Genomic DNA, 26,307 nt, shown 5'->3' with positions numbered 1-26,307 from the left:
GCTTTTTGACAAATTGGTGATTCGGCTAGTGTAGTAGTTCCTTTATAACACACGATGGTAGGATTGAGTGCAATTTTGGTCAACAGGAAGTACACAATCCCCGTTTGTCTGTCAAACGTTTGAGATTGCAGAATAAAACAAATATGTCACTTTAAAAGAAAAGAAACAAACACAAAAAAAGAAAAAAGAAAACATGGCAACTTTTTTTGTTAAAAACCTTTGGCAGGACTGTTTTCAGTGTGATGATTTTGTTGTCACGTTTATCCACAGAACCTAACATAAAAACAAAGTTTATGAACAGGAGATTTATTGTGAAAATACGACAACCGGAAACTGCATTTCTGCTACCTTGTCAGCTAACCGCTCTTCTCGTGTGACCTGCTGTGTCCTCCAGAACTGTAACTCTGACAGCCGGTCATTTAAGGACAAAAACAGCCAAACCATGGTTTTCGAGGAGAAGATGATCCTGAACGGAGAGCCAGAGGATGTTAGTACCCTTGACAGAGTTAACACAGCTCTGACATGTTAGAAACGTCTGGTAATATTAGCTAGCAGGCTAACAACACGGCTCACTAAGCTGTATCAACACTTAGCTTGTGTTAGCATTAGCCAACTTTATCGTTCAATCCTCGTCCAGAAACACTAATATGCTTAATAATGCAGCAGAATATTGGTAGTTAGTGGTTGATGAATGTGTAGTTCATAATACAATTACAGGTAATAATTGTGTGAAGGCTGGAAGTGATTTATGTGATTGATTTGGTCATTATGTCTCTTTCAGGAGGAAGAAGAAGAGGAAGAGGAGGAAGACCTGGTGGTATGTTAATTGCTGATCAACATCATAATCAAAATACATTATAGCTTTAGCCTTTTATCACGTGTCTTGCATCCCTTTCTTTTGATTTGATATATATATATAAATACTTGTCAAGTAAGGAAAACATCATATATGTGGTACGAGTAAAAACAGTAACTCACTGACAAACATAAGAAAAACATACATGTGCATTAAAAAGTGTTCAAGTTGTGGACAATGTTTAGAGCTGCTGTATTCCCTCTTACATGACTAAAAATAAACAGACATTGGGTCACGTCAGGACTTCTCCTGTGCCACCCCCTCCCTTTCTTATCAAAACAAGGACCCTTCAACCCTTTTGAAAACCCGTTTTACACTATACAAAAAATTAATCAAGCTCGACAAGACAAATCCCAATAAGTGACGGTTCACAGTATACACAACTGTCATTCAATTATCTCCACCATGACTTAAACATTTTTTTAAATCACCTACACATTTATTATTATGGTGATCAGGACATTTGGATGAAGCTGTCAAGGCATGTTTGCATTATCTATGTGTCTCAATTCACAAATCTTTCAATGGTAGAGCAACACTGACACTGCCCTTGTCACACCATCGTAAACTCTCCAGACAAACCGTTATAGCTCTAATGTAGTACTGATCATCTACTGAATTCTGATTATAGTATTTTCTTTGTTTCAGGATCCTCTGGAAACAATGCGACAGAAGTGTGCAGAGACAGAGCACTGCGTTCACACTCAAGAGCGTCTGGAGGACTGTGAGACCAGGGTTGGCTCCCGGTCCTCGACGGCGGAGGATTGTACTGAGGAGTTGTTTGACTTCCTGCATGCTCGGGACCACTGTGTAAGTATAAAAAATACTCCACCAGGTAGCCAAGGTTCAGGAGATGCTTTTTGTTAGTCATGCAATGACTTGGCATACAGTAATCATGCCAGCAGGGGGCACCAACGCTCCATTAAATGAGGCACTGGTTAACTGCTCTGTCATTCAGATCTGTCACCTCATCATGTTGTTACTTCTCCTGCTACAGTTAGGGTTGTTTCAAAACCATTATAGGATTTTATATAGCTTTCCTTCTTAAGAACACATTGTGCTCTTATATTATAGAAAGAATAAATTGTCTTCACTATAGATTTACAAGTGTAGCTTTACTGCTCATAGCTGCCTTTTACAGTGATGTAACTGGTGGGCACATGCAGTCACTGTAAGCACCTTTATCTCTAGTCACCAAAAAGTTTTATTGACACACAAGCTGCCTCCTCAATTTCCACTGTCCATTTTATCTAACAGTATATGCATATTGTGCAGAAAGAGACTGTAAGATATTTCCTAAATGTGCTTTAATTTAGCATTGTCTTTGCATTTGATTCACATATAAATAATTCAGCAGTTGCGTAATGCTGAAGTAAGATAAGACATAAGAAAAGCTGTTATGGACCAAAAGATGCACATTTTGTTTGTCGCAAGGACGTTTGCTTAAACTTTAGAAAAATATGAATTGTTTATTATCTGCATGTGGGTTTGAGCAGTCGTTTTAAGTGAAATTGTGTACTTTGCAACTTTAATTGCACTTTATTTTACTTTCACCTGTGTTGTATGTTTATATGAATTAATTCTCTCTTATGTCCTCTTTAGGTGTCACACAAACTGTTCCACTCGGTGAAATAAACCCTCCCTGACTGATATATTCTTCCATTATTGTATTATGAAGAGAACATGGTTTTAAAGTATCCATATGTGGATCTGCTGTATGTTGAAAATTAAAATGTATGCTATAATGTATCTGCTTTTGTGAAACTGAATATTTAACAAGGTAGTCAAGATTTCAATAAAGTGGATTGTGTGAAAACCTTATCTCCGTCTCAAAGTTGTGTTATATAACACTTAACATGAGTCATTTATTATTTAACTTAGGTCATAATGTAGTTAAGTAGTAAGAAATTAATGCAAATCAAATCATTGGTTTGCTCAAATCCTGCCTGAGAATGTGTCACCACATTTGTTATCATCTGCTGTACGCCTCACTTTCAGCTAAGACAGAAGAATGAAGAAAACAATGATGTACCTTCAGCAATAAACACAATTCAGGTCAAATAAGGTCTTATCTTTGTATGATGAGGGCCTAACCATACTCCCTCCATTCTGCAAGACTGACTTAAATGATCTCCAGCAGCAATTTGAATCTTTATCGGGTCTTGAATTGGGTCAGCGACCTACAGAAGTTCACTAGGGATCGTAAAACTACTTGTCCCTGTCATTCCTTTCTATAAAACGCATTCTTGATAGACTGGTCTGCCAACTGAGGAGTGTCGGTACATATGAGACAGTTTTTACTGTTAAATGATCGTTTAGGTAAAAGGGACACCGGTCCTTACACGTTTGTGGAAAAAAACAAAACCAAAGGCTTGAAAGTTTTTGCAAATGAATAGAGGTAAGTAAGTAAAGATGTATGAAAGTGCTTCAATATATACTGTATATATTCAAACATTAGAAGTGGCAGCCTGTTTTAGCACTTTCCCTGAAGTTCCCCACAGGGAATGAAGGCCCATCTTTTCTTATCTTACAGATGAGGCTTGGTTTTATTGTGCACGTTACACATTATGTTGTTTGACCTGTCCGTGACCTTCTACAATTTTCTCAGTATTATAACAGTAATTAACCTTGATCCGTGAATCAAACTTTTATGAGTTAGTCCCTTGCATATTAGGGATTTAGGTCCTGTCATTTAATTTGATAAGGTGTGAAAACCCTCCACCCATTTGTGGCGCCCCCTATCTTGCCTATATGCAACAGCTCTGTAGAAACCTGTTCTCCGGGCCCACTCCCTGGTGGTTAGTTTGAGCGGATTTATACAGTTGTATTGACTCATGTAAATGACTAACACGAGGAATCTTCGACATAACGGGTTTTCCACGCCCAGTTGTTAACTTAATGTCTCCTTTAAGCCCAGCAGCTGTTCCCACCCTCAGCATCAGTGTGTTTGTTTTGTTTTAGCCTCAGACAGCCGGAGAGCATCATGGAGGACGTCAAGTTCTTTCTGCAGGATATAGAGCCCCGGAAAGCGGCTCTATTTACGGGTGCAGCCTGCGTGGTAGGATCCGTGGTGGTGCTGGTGCAGAAAGTCTACAAACACCGCGAAGCTAAGGCTAAGATCCAGAAGGCTCAGAACCGGAGGACCGACAGCCTGCAGCGGGCTGAGCATGCGGTGCTGCAGTACAAGAAGTCGGTGAGAGTTCAACTCAATGACGTACAGAGTTGGACAGTAACTAGCTGGATTTACTCAAGTACTGTAGTTAAATTAAATTCGGAGGTACTTGTACTGAGTATTTCCATTTTATACTTCGGTGCAATTCAGAGGTAAAGCGTGTACTTTTTACTCCACTACGTTTGTTAAGTACCTTCAGTTACTTTGCAGATTTGGATTAATGTCATGAAATATGATCAACACTCAAATCAGATTTGAGTTACACCTGGAGTAACATCCTCAAGCTACCTTACAGTAAACAAAGTCATTAACACTAGCTCCACCTTTACCAGCTTTGATAACACTGTATTGCAATGACAGTCATTCACATTGATAAATGAATTATAACATAGTATTATAGACTAAAATACTACATACTACTAAATACTAATATTACAATGAACACATTAGTGAATTAATAACTTCATATTCAGTACTTTTATTTGTTGGTGCTTTAAGAACTGAATGTTGTTACACTGTGGTTTTACTGAAGTAAAGATGGGTACTTCTTAAACCTCACACTGGTATGTCTTAAATAGGACAATGTAATTACTAGTAACACCTGCAACTTTCATACTATTTCCTATCTGTTACAGACTGTCAAAATGTCTGCATTTAAAGTGTCTTACAATGTGTTGATTTGCAGAAAAGTAATTTATACTTTGATCAGCAAACAATCTTGTCATTTTAAAAGTAAAAATTCCCCAAATTCTTACATCCAGCTTCTGAATGGGTCTTTTTCTGCTCTTTGTTATATATGATAGTTTATAATGGATTTTTACACACATTGTCTGACAAAATAGTGAATTAATTAAATTAAGAATATGCAGAAGATCCCATGATTATCAATATCAGGGCTGCACAATAAAAAAAAAGTTGTATTTCCTAGTGTGTGAATTCACTTTCCACACATATGTTTCTACTGTATGCCTAGTGTGTGTTTGTGTGTGTGTGCTCTAGCATCCAGAGAACGACTCCGCTCTCATCCTGACTCTGTCGCTTTCTGAGTTGACAAAGAAACTGCAGGAAGGCTCGCTCAACCCTGAGGAGGTGTTTTACTCTTACATGGAAAAGGTAAAAAACCAACATAGCACAAATCCCACCAACGAAAACCAACCTTTATTTTGCACACATATTGATGTTCTTGCTTGCACATTTCTATTTGACTTTCATGTTCTTTTGGAGGAATTTGTTTGAATAAGGACCGGATGTACTCTGTTTTCTCTTCCCACAGACTCTGGATTTAAATGGAGATCTAAACTGCTGCACTGGGATCCTCTTGGAGAGTTTTGATCAGCTGAAAACTCTTGACTCCAACAAGAAAGGTCTCTTGTATGGAGTCCCAGTTAGCATCAAAGAAAACTATGGATACAAGGTATTCTGTAGTTGTGTATTACACTCATCTTTACATGGATATAATCACTCAGTTCGTAGATTAGAAGGCTTCGTTTGTGTTATGTAGGACCCCCATTTAGGAAGGGACATTCATTTGTGTCTCCTGTATCTTTGGCCATTTAGCAGAGGAGTGAGACGTAGGTTTTTCAGGTACATGTTCTGAGGACTTTGGAAGCAGTGATCCGGAATTCAATTGTGTTTGAAGGAGTGGTTTGTTAATCCGTGATGAAGGTGTGCTTGTGCAGTACAGGTATTGTTAATCCAAACAACAGGTGTTCTTTGGATTAACAGTACTTGTATAATGAGGCTATCTTTCCTCACATGTTCTGCAAATGAGTATGCATTCATCACCTATCTCAGCATTTATTGATACAGCTCAGGTGGATAAGTTGATTCTCTGTTCTAACCTTTCACTCATGCCTTGGTTTTACATCACTAGAATCACGACTCTTCTTGTGGGGTGATCATTAATCTGGATCAACCTGTCCAGAGAGACAGCGTTCTTGTTGAAGTTCTGAAGAAACAAGGAGCTATTCCCTTTGTGAAAACAAACGTGCCACAAGCCCTACTAAGGTAAATATACAGTATGTGACATTTGCATTTGTGCTTTAATATGTGCTGCAGTTATGCATCTTGCCCGAGGTTATGTGCTCTTGTATGTTTTCTTTCAAGGGGGATTTTCTGGATCTTGTATTTTGTGCCTCTACTGTGTCAAGTGTACATGCTTTAATGTTCAGAAAGACATGTGTTATTTTTATACATTTCTTTATAAGACAGATGTTAAGGACATGGACACTTTTTAAAATGTTTCTGCATATATATATATATATATATATACAGGGTGCGATTTGACAAAAAAACAGAGGGGGGGGTGTTTTTTTTAAATTTATTCATAGACAAGAACATTGGACTTTTAACTTGCATAACTAGGGAGAAAAAAACGCAAAAAGTAGACAGGCCCTTTTTTCGGGTCCGTGGATTAGTCCCCATCACAACATGGCAAAACTTTTAATAACCCATACATGGATTTCTATTCAACGTCACAAAAACATGCGTACGCACTAACAGGCAGAAAGCACCATAGAACAGCATCAATGCTCTCCATGAAAAGACCCTCCAATTAACTTAAATCAAACACTCAAAATAATTCACTAAATAGCACAACGTGCTGTCAACACTCAGGGACAGGTCTGGAAAACTAGACAAAGTAAACAGTCGGCTCTGGTGACAAATTTGTGGTGGCTTTTTCGTTTTTCCTATCGGGGCATTGTCTGCAGCATTTCGGCCCTCTTCTATCCACAATTCTGCAAATGGGTCCTGTAAAGTAAGATGATATGCTGCTCTGAACGCGTTTCATGTTTGGTTCAGCGCTGTTTTTCCTGCGAAGTTCCCGCACAAAAATGTTACAATGTTTTTGTGTTCGATGACGTTCAGAAATATGCACCGTCTGCCAGAAGGCTGCTGAATAGCCTACTCTGATGTAAAGACACTGAAGATCGTTAGATTTCAAGAGTTTAAGTAGGCTAGCAGTTAAGTTGCATTCATCGCTATCAAGGGGGGGAAATCCTTGTCCCCACCGGAGATAAAAATAATTTAGCAGAGGTAGGGATAGGAAAACCAGAGGGGGGGAAATCCTCACCATCCCCCCCTACAAATCGCACCCTGTATATATATATATACCGCCATCAGAGGCATTTATTTAAATCCAGAGACGGATTCAGTCTCTGTTCGAACAAATATCAGTGAACAAATAGTGGTAGCAAATCATCTTTATGTCAAATCATGTCGGGGAAGAGATGAGGAGTTTTGTTTGGAAAACAACATTTTGAAATGAGTCATGTTGGTTTTCATAAAGCTGACTTTCAAAATGAAACAGATCACTTTTGAGTGTAACATAGTGATGTCACTATATAACAGAAGTAAACAAAGGAGTCCAATGGAGGCTTTTCAGGCAGAGATGGAGAGTGTGGGAGAGAAATTCCCCCTAGAGGAAATATCCACAAAGCATGATATAGCCCACTTAATGCCATTAACCTGCCAGGGACTGCAGTCAAAAAAATGAGCCTCTTTGGCTAAATCTGTGACATGCTGCTTATGTTAATTCATATGCATTGTCCCTTCGTAAGTAAATAATACAAATACCGTTTCTGGAGTTATAGAAAGAGTAAACTGATACGATACAGTCCGCTCTCATCTAATTGTGTTTTTTTTCTCCTGTGTTATTGTTCCTTTTGAACTCGTCATAGCTATGACTGCGGTAACCCTATCTACGGGCAGACCTTGAACCCGCACAACCTCAACAAGACCAGCGGAGGTTCCTCCGGTGGGGAGGGGGCTCTCATCGGGGGAGGGGGCTCCCTGCTGGGGATGGGCAGTGATATAGGGGGTAGCATCCGTATACCCGCCTCCTTCTGTGGGATCTGTGGCTTCAAGCCAACACCAGGTCGACTCAGGTGTGTATCTCTGCTTCAGTCAGTTTGGGATTATCACTCATTACATTAACATGTTTTCTTTCTTTGTGTCTGAATCAGTTTACAGGGTTTGAGCTCCATTTATCGAGGGCAAAAATCAGGTATGTTGTATCATCATCACTTATGTACTAGATGTGTCGTCTGAACAAAGTTGGCTACTTTTTCTTATGTTTCTTAAATTAGTTCCATCTTGTCCGGGACCCATGGCGAGGGATGTGGACAGTCTGGCTCTGTGTATGCAGGCGCTGCTGTGTGACCACATGTTCTCTTTGGACCCCACTGTCCCACCACTGCCTTTTAATGCGCAGGTTTGTCCACCTAAAAATAATGTTTTATGGGGGTTTATTTAACAGACTACTTGGTGTACTTCCTGGACAGACACGTCTTTTGCTGCTGCTATGGATTTGCTCAACTTTTCAGTGAGGGTGCACATTATGTCAAATCAATCAGTCAAATACCCAATATCAAAGCAGACCTTTGGACATCATATTTTAATTATGCCACAGATAAGGCTTGCAAAAAATGAACAAGTAACCAACAGGTTTTTAGCACAATTTCTGCCTCAGGGTAGAGTTGTGCTGCCAGTTTAACAGCTCGATAAGTAGATCAACAGTGTCTTTATTCCCTTCCCACATATACCCTTGATACTGTATGTTTGTGTGTTCCCTTTAAGAGGTGGGAAAACTCCCCGGACCACTTTTCTTTTAGAAATAATAGGAATTGGATCAGGTTTCCTACACTAGGGCGTTTGTGTAATTGTGGTTCAGAAATATCTGTTGGCAAAGAGTGTGGGAGAGGAGCATGATGGAAACTCCCTTGAGGTTTGCTGGTTGTTGTTTGCAAAATGTTCACCCTGGGGGAGGGCTCTGCTCTAACAATAATGAGTTCACTTATATAGTGTGCAGGGGAAACTTAAAGGCACAATAACATCAATAGTTGTGTTCAAGATGATTAATAAACATCCTGCGAGTAAATGGACTCAATTTGTGGAAACATTGACACTAGCCAGAATGATTTAAACCGGCCTTATGGTGCTTTTTGGGTTTCCTTTCCCATAGTGTGTTATATAGGTTTTTGTGCATGTAAATGGTCTACAAAGGCTAAAATCCCAAGAGGGAGTTTCTTTTCCTTAAACGCCTCCATTGAACTCCTTTGTTTAGTTCCGGAAAATAGTGACATCACTATGTAAAACTCGAGCTTCTATTGACTAGCGCTCCAACACATTGTACGTGATAGGCTTAGGGGCGTGACATCTCTAAGCGGTTGACCAATCACAACGGAGCCGTAGAGGCACTAACTAAATGAATACCTACTCATAATGAAAAGAGAAGAAAGCATATTGTGTTTGTATTGTTTCTCTTCCTATGTCTCCCTACTGATCTGACAGAATGAACACCTCTTGTCCTCAGGTTTACCAGAGCTCCAAACCTCTCCGGATCGGTTACCTAGAGAACGACGGCTACATACAACCGTCTCCAAGCATGGCCCGCAGCGTCAGAGAGGTCAAAGCCCTGTTAGAGGCAGCAGGGCACACTGTAAGACGTCACCCCTCAGACACACTTCCACTGTGGGATCTACTGCCACATTACAGGGATGTGAGCACTATGGTTTTAATGCTGCTCTTTCCCTTCTGTCTTGTGCCTGTAGTTGGTGCCCTACCGTCATCTGAATTTGAATCACATTATATGTGAACTGATTGTAAAGGGTATCCTGGCAGACGGAGCCATCACCCTGCTTGGAAAACTGTGAGTTAAAATTCCCTTTAAGATGCCGCTTGTTAAGTCAGTGAAGTCCTTGTTAAGAACCTTTCTCATATGATCATTACAGTGAGAGAGAATGTTAATATTTCCTCTGGAGGGAACTTTGGGATTTTAACCTTTGCAGACCCTTGACATCCTCAAAAGCTTAAATAACACCACAGGAAAAACCACAAAGAGCATAATAGGGCCTCTCTAATATTAGCTTTGTCTGTTTGTACGCTATTCAGAAACTTTACTTAACTTGTCCAATACCAATGAGCCATGTTGTGTGCTAATGAACGCTTATGTTTTCTGTTTCAGAGAGGGCAACCCTGTGGACCCTACTCTCAGATCACAGATTATGCCCTACTGTCTTCCTATATGGTTGAAGAAAACCCTCTCATTTCTGATCAGGCCCTTTGTGAGTTCCCACATGCATATATGGATGGATACAGGCTAACAGAATATTATTATATCCTCAGGGTTGTTGAGTTTGAAATTGGTTTGAATATTTATTTGTTAGATGTTTCCTTAAACAGTTATTCTTTTCATTTGAATGTTTTTTACGTCTTGCTTTTGTTTTTCAGTCTATTCGTGCGTCTGATATTCTACACTCTCTCTGTGGAGTTGGGTGAGAAAGTGACTTTGTTTGTCATCTGTTTGCACTAATGGTTTTGTTTTGTGATGGTGCAAAATGCAAATACATTCTGAACACATTTTTCGTCTGCCTTGTTTTTAGATCGGTTCAAAATCTGTGGAAGCAGCATGCTGCAGTTGAGGTACAGTTAGCTGTCGGCTAATAACACTTCTGCATGTATGAGTGCATGCAGGGGGACGATGGGCTCTCATTGGTTTGCTCAATTGTGTTCTCATTAGGACTACATTAAGGAAACAATAGCAGAGTGGAGAAAATGCAAGATCGACGCTCTGCTGTGCCCTGTGACTGGACCAGCCTTCAACCACCTCTACTGCGGCAAGCTCACCCGTACGTCACTCATAACTCTGTGTGTGTGTGTGGGGTGTGTCATATGGCAAAAATATTGTATCATAACATATGTAGTTCAATATCACGACTAAGAGACTCTTTAAAATAACATTGATTGTTTTCATATTAAATATCTAACTTAACTGCATTCAAACTTAACTTAATAAAACGAATAAGGTTCGAAAGAGAAAAACTAGAATCCTTTCAAAATAGAATTTTTACTGAGAAGAACCGTTTGGATTCTTTATGTTTCTCATACTGCCTGTGCTGCAACACCTCTTTTCACCCTCTGTCTGAAACCAGAGCCCAGTCTGCTGTGATTGGTTAGCTGGCCGGATGATGTCAACCGCTTAGAGTCATTTACCATTTACATGCACAAAAACCTATATAACAAACTACAGGAAAGGGGAAAACCCCGTAAATCATAATAGGGCCTCTTTAAATCTTGTTAACCTGCGAGGATCATTGTAAAGGTCCATCTACTCAACATTTTTTCTTCATATCTTTATCACAACTTATCAGGAGTATTCTGTTTTTGCTTATACTTTATAGTATAGAGAGCGCTACTGTTGCAGAAGCAGTAAAGCTTTCTCCCTGCATCAACAACAATAATATGACTTCTATTAAACCCAGTGTAACCCGGTGAATCATCTTTTATCCGTCCTTCCAGCCGCTGCTTCTTACACGTTGCTTTTCAATCTCCTACAATTTCCTGCCGGCGTTGTAACTGTTTCCACTGTGAAGGCAGAGGATGAGGAGGAACTGAAGCACTATAAAGGCATTTATCAGGATCAGTGGGACAAGGACTTCAAACGGGTGAGAAACTCTGATGTGACTTCCATTGTGAAGCTTTTAGGTCTGTGTTTTTCTCGATGCTGAAATGTCTTTTAAAGCTGCATTTTTCTCCGTTCCCACCCGATGTTATGAAGCGTTTTGTTACTGGCTTTATCATTTCTGGTTCACAAGAAGCATAGTTTGTTGAACTACAAATAGAAGCAACTTTAGTTTTACGGGTATTTGGCGGCACATGTGGACAAAAGCTGTAGTGTTCCCGTGAGCAACATCTCTTAAAGATCTTGATTCGGCAATTTCAGCAAATGAAGAAAGACACAACTTATATTTAAGACTATTTGTCTATATATATTTTGTTTAAATAAAGCCTCTCGCAGAATGTTGGAACATTAAGGTACTGTATCTGTTTCTGGCTATGTTAGTTTTCTTATAGGAAGATAGTGAAAGTGAGAAAACCTCATTTTAGCCTCCAATGTTAATTCTTATATTGACGTAAATATAAATCTCTACTGATGAATGTGGTTCTTGCATTTCCATTTGAGGCCCAAAGGCACAATTCCCTTGAGTTGATAGGAGGACTATTCAGATCACCTGCAGTGCGGTATGTCGGGAGAGACTCCAACTTAACAACTCATAAACCAACTTCAGTCAGACAACTCGCTTGTTTCATTAATATGTTAATTAAAAGCAGTATATAGTTTGAGTTTGGCGTCTAGGCTCGGGCCTCATCACTCCACATATTAACATTGAGTGATGATTAGATAACTATCCCCGAGCCTACAGGTGGAAGCTGGGGAGGAAGCTGGGGTGGTGGTGGGGCAGGCGAGCATCGCCAACGTGAACGCAGCAGAGCAGCAGCAGCATTAGCGAGGCAGAGGTAGGCAGATCTGACAGCTTAAATAGAGCCAGATTTAGGAGACTATGTTTGGTTGGTTGCAAGTGTGGCGAGGGGCCTTATGTGCAAATGTATCATTGGTTCTCGAGTTGACTGCCTGAACGAGCTCGCAGGCTTCTCCCCATTTGTCCCACAGACAATCATAACCACTTGCGATTTAGATTGACTTTTGTTTTTCTCTAAGGTAGAGCTGCAACTAACAGCAATTATTTAAGTTATCAATTAATCAGTCGATTGTTATTTTTTTAAACAAACTGTACATTGTTCAGTGCGATCGATCAATGCCAGTTAAAAAAAACCTTTAAATATTCTAATACAAAATGCGATCTTTACATGGCTATATGCCGTTATAACTTGAAATAGCCCATAGCCATGGGTTCAGGCTGTAAAACACCCTCCCCCCTTCTACAAAGGACAAAGAGACACAGACTGTAAGCAAAACCCCACAAAATGGAAGTGCATTTAGTAGTTTTGCATCATGTTTTGTCTCTCTTTGTATTTTGTCTTTATTTTCTGTCTTAGTTTGATTGACTGTTAAGAAATATGAACAGTCACCTTAACGTGCTTTGGTCCCGGGGCCATCTAGAAGACTTCACAACTTCCTGTCCCTGCACTTATGTTCCTGTTCATCTCTTCTTTATCAGGCTTTGTTGGAGCGACTCTCTTAGAGCCGTAGTTCTGCAGTCGGTCAGTAGATGGAGGCAGAAGGCTTTGGTGGTTGTCAGCTCTAACTGGATGTTGTGTTTGTGTTCAGGCTGTGTCTGGAGCCGAGGGTCTGCCCGTGGCGGTGCAGCTCGTCACTCTGCCGTGGCAGGACGAGCTCTGCCTGCGCCTCATGAAGGAGGTGGAACAGCTGGTCAAACAGAGCACAGCGTGAAGGCCTGGAGGACACAGAGGAGGCCATACGAAAGAAGTATGAGTAAAAGCTAACACAATTAATAATGTGTGGGAGAAGGAAGTATAGGAAATACTTATAATACTAAGAGTTTCACTGTTCTGCTGCACAAGGATTAACTCAGGTGTTTTCTGCTCATTTTGTTTTCAGATTTACATTTAAGATCAAGGGAATATTCATGTTTACTGATCTGAAAACGGTACACTCCTTCTTTGTTTATTCGTTCGTTTACATAGTTTTTCATTTGTATTGCACTCCTTTAACATGAACTTACTTGTTGCTGCTCTGAAATGGAGTGAATTCCTGACATTGACTTGCTGATTATGGGATGTTTCTGCTAAATTCAGCATCCTGTTTGAACGTGAGTAGCTACAGTGTGTGTTCTGTTTCTTTTTACTTTTGGCATCTTTTTATATTTAACCTAATATAGCATGAAAATGAAATGCATGCTTGAGAAGAAATTGACTCCACACACACACACACACACACACACACACACACACACACACACACACACACACACACACACACACACACACACACACACACATACAGGTTTGTAGGTTAGGGTTTATGATGACTACTGTTAAACATATGTCTCTTTATTAAAATAACTGACAGCTTTGTGATGTGATGACAGAAAATACAATAAAATGACTCATAAGTAAACCTTTGCTATAATTTGTTTCTAAAATAGAAATGCTGAAAGTTGTTTTAGGAGGTTGCAAACACCGTTAATGCACTCTGTACAGGTAAGGAATAATCCTTGGTTCCTTCCTCTGCTCACCTGTAACATCACGTTGTGGTGTCCCAGTGGTAATCTGATATTCACAGTATTTAAAACCTGCACGTGTGTTGATAACGAGTGTTTAACTAAAGGAGTTTATAGAGTCGTACACCTTTATGGCATCCGTGGGGTTCACAAAACCTCTTTCTTTCCCTTCTTCTTCATCTCCTCCTCTCCATCGCTGTGCCCCAGATCATTTCCTTATTGTGAGCGATTGTTGTCCCGATGCTTTAACAGGAAACAGAAAAGAGATAAAGGAGGCTAATGACACATGGCGCCTCCATCTACAAGGCCGGCGCACCGTGTCGTCATATTGTGATTACCCCTGTGCTATTGTAAATATGTGTTTCTGTTGGGTTTACATAAATTTACATATGTTTTAAAACTCTCATGGGATGGGAAACCATTAGGGACAATGTTAGCGTTTTCCATTACAATCGCCCACGTTCGCTCCGCGGTGTCATTGAATGGGAATGGCTGTGTGCGAGCGGCGGAGGAAGGAGGGCACATTAGGCGAGGAGGGGAGCTGGAATTGAGAGGTTGTTCTTAGCATTATCTGTGGCACATAGAGAGAGAGTGTGCGGCTCTCGCTGTGCCACTCAGTCAGGGAGCATTAAGCTTTAAGAGGCAGTGAAGAGACTCAGGTCTTCAGAGGGAACTTGACATTGTTCATAAATCCCTCAGGATCTGAGACAGAGGCAGTGACAAATACACACACACACTCACACTCACACTCATGCACAAAGTGAGTCTTTAAATTGCTCCATTAAATACATTTAGCAATACAATTTGGCAGTCATGTGTATTATATTACATATTTAAATCAATTTAATCATTATCAAAATCCTGCAGCTCTTAATAAACATCTCAGAGCATCACATATCAAGTGATTTAGTAAATATATATCTATAGACCTAATCAAATAATCATATTTAATAAGAAGATAATGAATGTTTCTATTCATTCATCATTTTTAATTTCACACTGCAAGCGCATAACGTATACCTTAAATCCCCTCATTTGTCTGACTAATGAAAATGTGAGATTTTGACGTTCATGACAACTTTCTTCCCAAAGGATTGCCAATAGATATTATTATAGTTTTAGCAAACACAACGCTTTTTATGTTAACTGACCTGATGAAAATTCCCCAAAAGATTCTTATAGTCCCTTTTTCAGAAGATATTTTGATGTTTCAGTAGGAAAAAGGCACTCAAATGTAAAAATAAATGATGGCTGAATTCAATTTAGCTGATTTAGAGCCACAGTCCCGGTATCAGACACTTCACCCCCAGTTGCTCCTGTGGGGATTGTCCACAGTAATGAGTGTATGTAAGTCGCTCTGGATAAAAGCGTCTAACAAATAACGTAAAGAAAATAATAATGCACAACAATCAATACAGAAGGAGAGTCGGCCATATCTCCATTTATGTGGGATAATTGATTGGTAATGCAGAAGAAATACAAAGTGTTGGATTTGTATTAGTGTACGCTATTATCTGTTGTGTGCATATAATAAGATAATATGGATTAATATTTACACAATATTGTTCAAATCCATTGAATTGATTGCTGCTAACCTATCAGGAAATTCAGCAAGTTGCGTCAATTAAATTAAAGACAAAAGCATCCTCCATATTAGTTATAGTCCCATCAAAGCCTTCATAATTCAAGCAAACAGAAGGGTTAAAAGCTCTTTTTACTATTAAGCTATTTAAAACAATCAATTGACTCCTTGTCATGTGAAAGTGACCCCTCCTGTTGGTCATACTTAAAATCAACTTCTTATTAATCGAGCCGTTTGCAACGTTGAGCTTCATACTGTATTTTTTAATCCCTTGGCTCTCACTAATCACCACAAACTAAAAATTAAGAATGCCATTGACTATGTTATGTGATCAAATATCTTATAAGTTTAATAAGTAGCTGTAACGAAACATTCTCGGTGACATAATGAAGGCGTGATACTAAACTATGTATATTTGAACCAGAATTTAACTTCATGGAGAACATACAGTCTTTTGGAGAAGTTTAAGAAGTTGGGGCATCTGGCCAAAGCCCGGCCTGTTCTGTTCATACAGCCGAACTCTGGCAGTGCTCTCCTCATGTAACGTCTCATTGATAAGAGCAGCAAACACCTCATTTACAGGAACCTTAGGCTATAAGATCAGGTACTTTAAAAGCCATCCAAACACATTCAGACCCTTCCTGTGTGCCAGCAAATAAAACACCTTGATATCGCCCCAACTAAACTAGGATGATTCTGTCTTAATGTCCCATTTCAGGGACCAGGGAGTCCATAGTCTTTATGGCTCCTCAGAATTGCAGGTAGTAATGTCTGACACAGCAGGGCTCCTGCCTTTCAGATGATCAAAGTGACAAGTTCAGCCTGCAACCAGAGCCACTTACAGGAGACATCAAGAAGCTGCAAGATTGGCAGCTTTTAGGTCTTTGGTCCATTTCATCAACCATTACTACCAGCAGAGGAGACGTGCTGAGGAGGACGAGTGGGAGGAGGGGAAGGCAGATTAACAGACAGCTGATACAGGTGTATAGGCGGTATCAAACAGCAGCTCTGTCAATACAGCAGCCTCCAAATTTCTTCAGAAAGCGCTGGGATCCCCAAAGTATGCCCACTGATTTCACTATGACAGGATTAACTGGGAGCTCCGAATGATTTTCTCAGATTCTGTGACTCAACAATTCAGTGATCCACGTTGTATCGGCTTTAAAGGCCCCTATCCCAAGTTTCAAAAGCTTACCCTTCGGACAAGGGACACTCTTTTTCTCCAATGCGGTTCCGCTTCCCTTTTTTTTTTTTTTTGCTGCATTCAGTTGTTCATCAACCCCCGCGTCCTCGCCAGCTCTCCCATCCTCCCTTCTCTGCACATCTGCTACGTTTGAGTTTTCCTTTCTTCCCTCCAGCGCCTTGCTTGGCCCAAGGCCCTTATAGCCAAATTGGTTTACATTGGAGAGATAAATGCTCTGCAAATGCGCTTAAACACGTACAGTAAAAAATGCAGACAGTGCGTGTCAGGATTATCACCCAAGTCAGGGGGAGAAAGGAGAGCGTCTCTGTAGCACAAAGCTGTGGAGCCGGAGTGAAGCCCGCAGATATAGTCCGTCTCATCCACTTCTCAGGAGAAAGAGAGGAGGATTTAGCATTTGCATGCTAGTCTGTAATTCCTGGCATTATATAACTTGTCGCCAACAATCAAACTCCTGTGGTATTGTGAAAGTATTGTTTCACATGGGTGAGCAAAGTGTGGAGTTACACTCCTGGGGGAAGGGGTTTTGGTGGCAGCATGCAGACAGCTAGTCCAGGATGTAGAGCAGAGACCACCCTATAAGCCCACCGAACAACTCCTGCAACACAACCTCAGGCCCAACTATAGAAAGTGCTCCACAAAATCCTCTAAAAGTATTCAGCTTACAACATGAACGACTCGCCTTAACATGGGATGTGTAGGAAGAGTCTGAAGTGCTACAGCCAGAGAAAGGAGGATACAAAATGCACCTGTGTGTCCTCTAAGGTCAAGAAGAACTCACAGGTGTCTGCTGTCAAATTAATTGCAGAAACATTTCATTTTAAATGTAAAATGGTTAAAAAACACACGTGGTTATTTGTAAATTCATCAGATTTTAACTTGTAGTTGTAACATGTAATCAGAAGTCACTTAAGCTGGTGATGTTGAAAGAGAAGCTATGTTTTCCTTTAGTTTGATATATTAGGAAATCATATGTTGTACAGGTGCAATTGCTTTTTCCCATTCTTGTACAGGCATGTTTTCCTGCTCCTTCAGATAGAAGATTACCCGTGGTACAAAGCACCTCTTTTTGCTTTCCGAGTTCAAGTTTTGGCCCATTGTCTTGAAAAAACCTTTTAGAAGAAAAGGTAAATAATATATCCTTTTACTTAATACTATTTTTTAAATAAGTAATTCCCTGAAATACTGTTTGATGCAGCCTTTAGTTGATGCTTGAAAAGAGGCGGCATTTGATTTTCAGTCATGGATTAATAGAAGTGTCATGCTTTAAAGAATATTTAGCAGAAGGACGGTGTGTGCATTTTCATAGGGATGTGTTTTTCCCTGAGTGTAGATGTAGGTTCAGGACAGAAATACTCTGAAAATACGTGTTAACAAGAGAACATTTTTATGGGATTTGTTGACAGTAAAGGAATATCACAAGAGTAGGCTAATCCTTCATAGAAATAAGATAAACTCGTCACAACACAGATATATCCTTGAGTCAGCCTACAATAAGATCTGACACTCCCACATATCTGAGCAGATGTACCGACACTAAACAGAAAAGAGAGAGGTCTCACTCGGGGACGACAGGTAGAGCTTAAACGGACAAACTGCATCCGAAAGATTCAGGAAACAGCTCTCCCTTTTCTCCCCACCTGCTGCTGTCGCTGTCCACTAACATCAGTGTAAAACCCCTCCTCTTGCTCTGCTCTGGGGATTTGGGTGTAAAACTTCCAAAAGAAGCCCCCCTTCCCCAAAAAAAAGCCCCTTTTTTTTCATCCCCACGACCTTCCCCTCCCTCCAAATCAACGCCGTCCCCCTCAAGACCTCCCAACACAAAGCCCTCCTAGCAAACCCCAGCACAGGAATCATAGCACACCATTCAATCATTGTTTTTTCCCCTCTCTCACCCCTTTTATGGTCCCACTAAAGGTTTTAGCCGGGCAGAGAAGGAGGGCTGTCACTGAGGAAACCTTAGCCCATTGATGAAGTGACAGGAGCTGCCAGAATATGATCCTAATCCTGTTTCCAGCATTCTTTTAGCCCGCTGGCATCGCAATTCCTCCACACATTCTCTGAGCTGTCAACTAGGAAAATCCCTCTAATAGCGCATTGCCCAGATACACATCAAAGAGCTCCTGGAAACCTTCAGCAGCTTAACTGCCATAGACACACTCACACACACACTCTCTCTCACTCTCTCACACACACACACACACACACACACACACACACACACACACACACACACACACACACACACACCATTCCCTTTAATTTACCCAAACATGATCTTTATGAACCCTAAAAACAAACTGAGCGTGCATTTTAAAAGTCCACCTGAAAAAAGTCCCACAATTATTTGTTAAGCACTGTAACCTGCCCCGTGTTAAACCGCCCACCCCTTTCACCTGTTTTTCTCCAGTTTGCAGTGCTATAATCTTTACGGTCATGGAGCGAGAAAGCGAGAAAGGACCAGGGGAAAAACAGGTGTCTGAACTTTGCTGACTCCAGGAACCCTTTCAGTCCCATTTTATCTCTTTCTATTCTTACTTAATCCATCGATATCCCAACCAGAGGTAATCTTCTTATGGCAAAGCATTCTGTTTCGGTGCAGCCAAACCTCAGCTGACAGGGTGAGGGGAGGGGGAGAGAGGGGAGAGAGAGTGAAGGGTGGGTTTGTGGATTGGAGACTCTTTAGAGCCTGACACTGTGCTGCAGTCATTTCATTTAGGATTAGTTATCCTGTGAACAAGTGGCAGGTTCTCCCCTATGTGGTGTGTAAACCTCACAGTGGAGCACGGTAGGCCTCCTGTGTTTAAATTATTTACGGTTCATCAAGGTGTCTTCAATTGCACATATTAACCAATTTTTATACTATGAAGGGCTAAATGTGGAAATCAAAAGTGTATATTAAGATTCAGTTTCCTGTCAGACATCCAGAGAGGACCTGGATTCGGCACACACTAAAATAATCCCTCTCTTGTTGCAGACTTCCTCCCACTTTTGGGGATTTTTTTGAGACCTATATGTTAGTACATGTTTTTTTACATGTTGGTTAGATGTTATGCAAAGTAACTATGATCTAGACATCTTATCAGCTCCTTGTAATTCAACTTTGAGCTGGAAAAGGTGCAACAATTCAGAAATCTACTAAAACATTGATGAGAATGTGTGTTCTACCTTTTTCCAGTGTCTGTGTCCCCAAAACAACCCAATTGTAAGAATTGGGTTCAAGAAAGGTTGCCTTATACGTCTCACGGTTTGAATGGGTTTTGCTTTCTTGTGTGTTGATCTCTTGAGTGTCTTCTCCCTTTCTGCTTCAAAAACAACACAACGTGAATGAGCACAATCAGATATTTTCATGCGTATTTCCAAACGACGACACTGACAACACCAGTCATTCTTAAGTGTGATTTATTCCCTTGCAATAAACAGATAAATTACTCACATTTTTAAACAATTGAGAAATACATTTCTTGAATCTACAGTGATATAATACATAGAGAATGGGCCTGTGCGTCTTCCTGCTGAAGCTCAGATAAAGTGGTCCGGCACAGAGTTAACAAAAATATACGTCAGCTGATGTGTTCATATTTATTTGTCACTGTGCCTCCTCTGCAGATTTTCCCCTTATTCAAAAATGCTGCTGTAGGTCCTTTGCTTAAAGCCACAATTGAAAAATAATAAATTGAACGTTTCCTTTCGAATCCTTCACACAAAAGGAGACATGGAGTTATTATTTTTTTAGCCAGGCTGATGGAGGTGAACACTGAGGGATATTTACAAGCTCAATGGATTCAGCTGTAACTTGAAACAAGGAGAGGGTTGTGTCATCTACAAAGAAATACAGTTGTGTGTGTGTGGGGTGGGGTGGGGTGGGTTAGAATGAGGTATTTGAGCTTTATCTCTGATATCAGATCAGATGTGACTTCATTCTGTGTTTGCGGCTTTAAGCCATGCTTCAGAGGGGTGCGTGCATGCATAGTTCACGTTCAGGGGTTAAATTATGGAATATTTTATATCTGTCCTCTGCTTTCGTCCCTGACCTCACAGAGGATGATGAACTGTTTGTGAGCAGCCAGCTTTAGTACAGTTGGCTTGTGGTGTTGACCAGGAGGAGTCGAATACAAGCAAGGATCCACGGGCTAAATGTCACAATTGCAGTCCAGATGGGATCTACTTTTCTTTAAGTCCATTGAGACCATGTTATTTTCAGTTAAGTCTATCCAACAGAGCTGTTCTTCAAGTCCTGGTGTGCTCCAGCGCTGAGCGGCATGCCCACATGGTGACGATGAGGTGAAGAGGTGCATCAACAACTCTGGGCCCCAGACAGAGTGCGCCTAAAGTGCCTGCTCTAACACATGTTTTATGCCCTTCATGTTTGCTGAAAAACAATCTATTTATACAGGTTTGGTTTTGAAATTGGATTTAGTAAAATGCAGAAATGTGTAATATGCTTGAGAAATAACATTACAATAAGGGTAGCAGCCAGTAGCTTAAAATTAAATCTGAGAATGTTCTCATGATTTTTTTGGATGTGTTTTGGATTGGCACACAGCTGCTGACGGTGATGAGAGGTCAAGCTTAAAGTAGACCGGGGCCCAGAGTCACCTCCTGCAAACAGGGCCCATAATTCATTGGTACGTCCCTGACTAGAGGGCGAAAGAGCAGCCCGAGCTTCAGTTAGGGAGCGTGTCCAATCCCAGCGAGGCTGCATGCTGCTTGGCCCTCATACGGAGGTTCTCGATGCTGGTGGTCTTGCTGTTGAGGCTCCCGGGGAGGCCGCCCGGCGGTGCCTGCAGCAGAGGGCTGTTCCACACCTGCTGGGCCTGCGACAGCGTCTGGTAGTAGGACTGGCAGGGCAGCGAGCTCAGCGGGGACGGCACGTTCACGTTCATGCCCAGGTAGGGCAGGGAGGAGGGCGGGCTCATCTCAAAGGACGGGTAGTGCACCATGTTGTTGGTGGCCGCCATGTGCTGCCGAAACTGCTCCTGCAGCCGGAAGAGGCTGAGCGGAGACGAGGCGTAGGAGTTACTCTGCGCCAAACCACTGGAGGACGGCAAGGTGGGGGAGCTCAGGGGGGAGTCTGAGAGAGGGGAAGAGAGGAAAGACTTTGTTTCAACACACACTCACACCAGTTTGGTAAATTGAGGTTCAGTAACTTTACTGCTGGGACCGGGAATTGAACCACCGACCCTCGGATTGGTAGATATTTGTGGGCTTTGTAGACCAGTTCAGTAAAAATATACTCTCCAAGAATGTGATTAGATTCTTAAATATGATGAATAATAAGGCATAATAGAAAAAGTGGAAGGATTTTTACCTGATCTGGGGCTCAGAGGTTTGCAGAGTGGGGAGCTGCTCCTCGGCTGCGCTCCCCCCTCCCCCTGCGTCTCCTCCCTGCTCTTCCCCCTCGTCTCCCCTCTCATTTCGTCCTCCTCTCTGTCAGCGTTATCCTCTGCTGCTGACTCGCTGTCCGACGGCTCGGGGGAGGTGACATTGACTTCTACGCTCGTCTCTCCTGGCTGTGGCCGAGCGGTCTCTGACTGACAGGATGAGGAGGAGGAGGATGGAGGGGGGGGAGTCTCAGGAACCAGGGTGGTGGTGCTGCTGGTAGTGGTTTCGGTCTTGGACTCCTCTGTAGAGCCCTCTGCAGTACCGGACGCCTCCTTCTGTTTCTGCAGCTGCTCCTTCTGCAGGCTGCGCTGCTTCTTACGAAACTTGGCCCTGCGGTTCTTAAACCAGACCTGGAGAGATGATAGGCAGATAGATTAGCTTTTGGGTCCAGGACTCAAGTATCAGAATCAGAAACAAGTTTATTGCCAGGTAGGTTTACACAAACAACACACAGGATAAATGCGTTCCGAGGGGTTTTACCTGGACGCGGGCCTCGGGCAAGTTGGTGCACATGGCCAGGCGTTCCCGCATCACCACGTCCGGGTAGTGGGTCTTCTGGAAAGTTTTCTCCAGGGCCTCCAGCTGCTGGGCGGTGAACGCTGTCCGACTGCGCCGCTGCTTTCGGTGCTGGGAGCCATACCGGGCCTCAAGGATAATGTCTTGAAATGTGCAGCCGTTGAGAAAAAACAAACACGAACAGTTTAATTGAGGTACAGGTCAGAGGTCAGGAAAGAACACATACAGGGATCAACACAATAGATGCGTGTTAACATCGAGTAAAACATTGAGGTTACAGATGCCATTACATGAACGTTAAGTACACAGATGTTGCACTTAAGTAAATGTAGAAGTATCAGTGTAGGAATACTCTGGTGCAAGTAAAATGACACAAGTATTGGCATCAAAATATACGTAAGGTCTCAAAAGTAAAAGTACTCATTGTGCAAATCTGCACATTTCAGAATAATATATATGTTTTGATTATAATTCAAATCAGCTTTTCTCACACTCTAATCCATCAATAAAAACATAAAGATATGATTCTGAAATGGGCCATTCTGCAGCATGAGTACTTCTACTTTAAGCATATTTCAATGCTAATACTGTTGATTTTGTGCATGTTGAATATTCCTATACTCTGGTACTTCTACTTATGTATAAGATCTGAGTTCTTCTCCCACCTCTGACTTTGAACAAACAATATGAGAGGCGGTTTCTTACCAGCCAGTCTCTCTGCCAGAGTGAGGGCATGCACGGAGGGCCTGTAGTCCGGTGCATGCTGGGCCTGTTGCGCCGCCTGCTGGTGGAGGTTGTACATGGCGCTCAGTGAGTTCATGGCGTGCAGAGAGTATCCGTTCACCCCGTAGTGCTGCATGGCCGATCTGTCTGCAGAGAGGAGGACCAACAAGCTGCTGTGAGTGAGGGGGCTCTCTGTACAAACGTACCGTGTTTTCTAAAGATGCTAATAAAAAGTGAAAACTTCAATACGTTGTGTTATAATGTTGGCTGTATGCTGACTTTAAAAAGGCAACAGGTTCAATGCAACCATCCAACTTCGCGTTACTGAGAAAAACGAGTTATTTCATTTAAACGAAGAAAATGGAGGAAAATAACTATTAATGATATTTAAGGATTCCATACAGGTTAGGATTGTTGTGAGCTTGTATGTGTGAGTCCAGTTTGATAAATGTGGGCTAAACCAAACGAAACATTTGAGTTGACAGTATATTTTTCCAATAATTTTTTTAAAATAATTTGATCAACTTTTATCAACATTGACATTTATAGTTATAAATTGATCAAAGCTCTCATGAAAAAGTAAATTCACACATATTTAATTTAGGATGTTAAATAGAGGTTTGGAATACATTAGTGAACAGTGAGAATTACAAAGTGATTTATGCACCCAAATAAATAGGGCTGTTACAGTAGTTCGACAGACATTTTTTTATTTAAATAGCCTACTTTATTGTTTATTAATACTTATTTATTATTTAGCATTCTGTTGTGTAGTTATTTTTGCTTTAACATGCTCACATTAGGAAACATTAAATCCGTGCTGTTGATGATTGCGTAATGTATAATAATAATAATAATAATAATAATAATAATAATAAAATAATAATAATAATAATAATAATAAAAGAAGAAGAAGAAAAGTTGCTAACATTTCCCCCCAAACCAAAAAAGGGCAATAATATAATGACCATTATGCTGTCTTATTTCACCATCTTTTCACATAAACATTTTTCAGCGTGCAGCATTTAAATTGAAAGCATGTGTTTAGTGAAACGCCGGTGAGACAGAAGGTGAGACAACATGTTTACTCTGCTCCCGGAGGTTCTGTCTGAAAAACAGGGCCGTTTATGTTGAAGTGTGTCGGGTCCCGGGTCAGCTCCAAGACGCCCGGAGGCTGACGGAGATGTGTGAGGCTGCTCCTGTCTAATGTGGTGATAAAATAGCTATTCATTTATCAGGTCTGACACATGAAATATGGACCAACGTGTGTGTGTGTGTGTGTGTGTCTGTGTGTGTTAAGCTATACGTGATCAAAACGTGTGACTAATGCAATAACTTTGTATTCCTGCGAGTATTTCTTTGCATTATTTTGAAACCAGCCCCTGGCTACAACATTCATGTATTATTTTTTAAATCTGCAGCTTAAAAATTCAACATAGTGCTCTTCTTCTCCCAGGACAATGACACGTCCTCGGGCTCTGGTTTAAGGCTAATTATGCTAATTGCCGTGGATTTATGAGTGATACAGCTTTTACTAAAGATTGCCTCGGGCCCGGGCTCTGTATACATGGCATCAATTTAGCAGCATTCAGGACCGTCATTGTAAATACATGTGGATAATTAGCTAAAACATAGTCAATTAACAACGGGTAAAGTGTAACAACCTCACATCCTTGTGAAATAGCGTTTCAATGTGCACGGAAAAATCCATTCGTTTAATGTACAGCCTTGTTACTATACGTTTTATTTTATTGAACATGCATTTAATTGAATTATTGAACAGAAAAACGACAGACAGTGTTGTTAAGCTGTCTCACTGTTTCTGTTTCGGGAGATCGACGGACTGCACTGTAGAAACCCGATTTTTAATACTGAAATACCTGGCGATATTAAACAAAACGCATGGGAAAAAGACTCGCAAAGCACTTTTAAAATAAGACTTGTTAAGCTGCAGAAGAATGCGTTAGAAATACGATCGTTGCAAACTCAGCAGAACTTCTTACCTCTCTTTTCTCCGTGTTTCTGAAGCGAAATATCTCCACTATAGCGGCCGAGTATTCTCCGGTCAAATCTTCTTCTCTAAAATCCGCAGTCGCTTGTTCTGGTATTCATTTCTTTCGCTTATTTCAATCACTTAGAGGTCCTGAGGATATCCCGGTAGGTCGGTCGGTCTCTCCCCTCTGGATGTGGAAGGATGCTGAGCTTTTTCTCCCGGCCTTTAAAGCTCCTCGGGTGGGGGGGTCACCGGGACGCTCTGACGGGCCAATCAGATCGCTTTCCCCCCACCCCTCCCTCACATTACTCCTCACTTCTGCATTCGAGGTGCCGATTTTTCTGTTATTATTTTTCGGAGACAAAATACACTTATAGTCTATTCTATTTTGTAAATAAGCATTTTTTTTGTGCCTAAATTGACAATTATCGTCAGAATTATTGATATTGAGAATTTTTTGGAGATGATAAAAATGATAATGCTTCTATTTTAAGTGGAGATGCAGATTTACTAAAAAAAAAAAATCATCTAATAATTTAATCTGAGCATGACGAAATGCTTTTTAAGGTAGCCTTTTCCCTTTAATGTGACTGTCTTTACCGTACACTTTTTTATTCTTACATATTTTTGATATTTTGGGGTTTACTTTAAAATGTTTCGCTCGAAAAAAGCCAAGGTCAAAGGACAGTTTTTATTCGTTTTTATACAAACAAACCTCGACTGCTTTACCTTACTTCAACCACAATAATGTAAGATTGATGTACCCATATTAAAAGTGTTATTCAATGCTAAACACTAATATGTACGAGGTATCATTTTCGCATTAATGTGTAGGCTTAAGCAGCCATTACACACGTGATTAAAATAAGACAAATATGATCAGAAGACATCTGAAG

The 26,307-nt window shown here is 40.9% G+C and overlaps 3 protein-coding genes across 4 annotated transcripts; 2 read left to right on the top strand and 1 right to left on the bottom strand.

Moving 5' to 3' along the window:
• The first annotated feature begins 318 nt into the window (after nucleotides 1-318).
• LOC134869322 (cytochrome b-c1 complex subunit 6, mitochondrial) lies at nucleotides 319-2,677 on the top strand. Its single transcript, XM_063890851.1, has 4 exons — nucleotides 319-487; nucleotides 782-817; nucleotides 1,505-1,666; nucleotides 2,459-2,677. The coding sequence occupies exons 1-4, from the start codon at nucleotides 443-445 to the stop codon at nucleotides 2,489-2,491; spliced, it is 276 nt and encodes a 91-aa protein (XP_063746921.1). The 5' UTR covers nucleotides 319-442; the 3' UTR covers nucleotides 2,492-2,677.
• Nucleotides 2,678-3,635: 958 nt separating this feature from the next.
• On the top strand, nucleotides 3,636-13,908 carry faah (fatty acid amide hydrolase). 2 transcript variants are annotated; one of them, XM_063890845.1, is made up of 16 exons: nucleotides 3,636-3,654; nucleotides 3,818-4,049; nucleotides 5,028-5,141; nucleotides 5,302-5,442; nucleotides 5,902-6,035; nucleotides 7,709-7,915; nucleotides 7,994-8,034; nucleotides 8,117-8,241; nucleotides 9,343-9,468; nucleotides 9,581-9,678; nucleotides 9,994-10,093; nucleotides 10,260-10,303; nucleotides 10,412-10,451; nucleotides 10,549-10,657; nucleotides 11,328-11,473; nucleotides 13,099-13,908. In XM_063890845.1, the coding sequence occupies exons 2-16, from the start codon at nucleotides 3,840-3,842 to the stop codon at nucleotides 13,219-13,221; spliced, it is 1,758 nt and encodes a 585-aa protein (XP_063746915.1). In that variant the 5' UTR covers nucleotides 3,636-3,654; nucleotides 3,818-3,839; the 3' UTR covers nucleotides 13,222-13,908. The 2 variants fall into 2 exon arrangements, with proteins under 2 accessions (XP_063746915.1, XP_063746916.1); XM_063890846.1 differs by lacking the exon at nucleotides 3,636-3,654 and having other exon boundaries at nucleotides 3,662-4,049; nucleotides 13,099-13,257; nucleotides 13,390-13,908.
• Nucleotides 13,909-21,461: 7,553 nt separating this feature from the next.
• On the bottom strand, nucleotides 21,462-25,594 carry LOC134870055 (diencephalon/mesencephalon homeobox protein 1-B-like). Its single transcript, XM_063892064.1, has 5 exons — nucleotides 25,422-25,594; nucleotides 23,401-23,565; nucleotides 22,660-22,838; nucleotides 22,106-22,529; nucleotides 21,462-21,868 (listed from the first exon to the last, which is right to left on the bottom strand). The coding sequence occupies exons 2-5, from the start codon at nucleotides 23,552-23,554 to the stop codon at nucleotides 21,462-21,464; spliced, it is 1,164 nt and encodes a 387-aa protein (XP_063748134.1). The 5' UTR covers nucleotides 23,555-23,565; nucleotides 25,422-25,594.
• Between the last annotated feature and the right edge of the window lie 713 nt (nucleotides 25,595-26,307).

Source organism: Eleginops maclovinus, chromosome 9 (assembly GCF_036324505.1).
Source record: "Eleginops maclovinus isolate JMC-PN-2008 ecotype Puerto Natales chromosome 9, JC_Emac_rtc_rv5, whole genome shotgun sequence".
Classification (NCBI taxonomy): Eukaryota; Metazoa; Chordata; class Actinopteri; order Perciformes; family Eleginopidae; genus Eleginops; species Eleginops maclovinus.
The sequence above is the reverse complement of the archived record's forward strand: the minus strand, read 5'-3'. Positions and strand labels throughout refer to the sequence as shown.

Excerpts from the sequence above, each read along its gene's own strand:
- LOC134870055 (XM_063892064.1), bottom strand. The coding sequence starts at position 23,554 with ATGCAGCACTACGGGGTGAACGGATACTCTCTGCACGCCATGAACTCA. Across the intron at positions 22,839-23,400 it reads TCTGGCAGAGAGACTGGCTG|ACATTATCCTTGAGGCCCGG; the intron begins GTAAGAAACCGC and ends GCACATTTCAAG. Across the intron at positions 22,530-22,659 it reads TGCCCGAGGCCCGCGTCCAG|GTCTGGTTTAAGAACCGCAG; the intron begins GTAAAACCCCTC and ends TCATCTCTCCAG.
- faah (XM_063890845.1), top strand. The coding sequence starts at position 3,840 with ATGGAGGACGTCAAGTTCTTTCTGCAGGATATAGAGCCCCGGAAAGCG. Across the intron at positions 4,050-5,027 it reads TGCTGCAGTACAAGAAGTCG|CATCCAGAGAACGACTCCGC; the intron begins GTGAGAGTTCAA and ends TGTGTGCTCTAG. Across the intron at positions 9,679-9,993 it reads ATCACCCTGCTTGGAAAACT|AGAGGGCAACCCTGTGGACC; the intron begins GTGAGTTAAAAT and ends TTTCTGTTTCAG.
- LOC134869322 (XM_063890851.1), top strand. The coding sequence starts at position 443 with ATGGTTTTCGAGGAGAAGATGATCCTGAACGGAGAGCCAGAGGAT. Across the intron at positions 488-781 it reads TGAACGGAGAGCCAGAGGAT|GAGGAAGAAGAAGAGGAAGA; the intron begins GTTAGTACCCTT and ends TGTCTCTTTCAG. Across the intron at positions 818-1,504 it reads AAGAGGAGGAAGACCTGGTG|GATCCTCTGGAAACAATGCG; the intron begins GTATGTTAATTG and ends TCTTTGTTTCAG.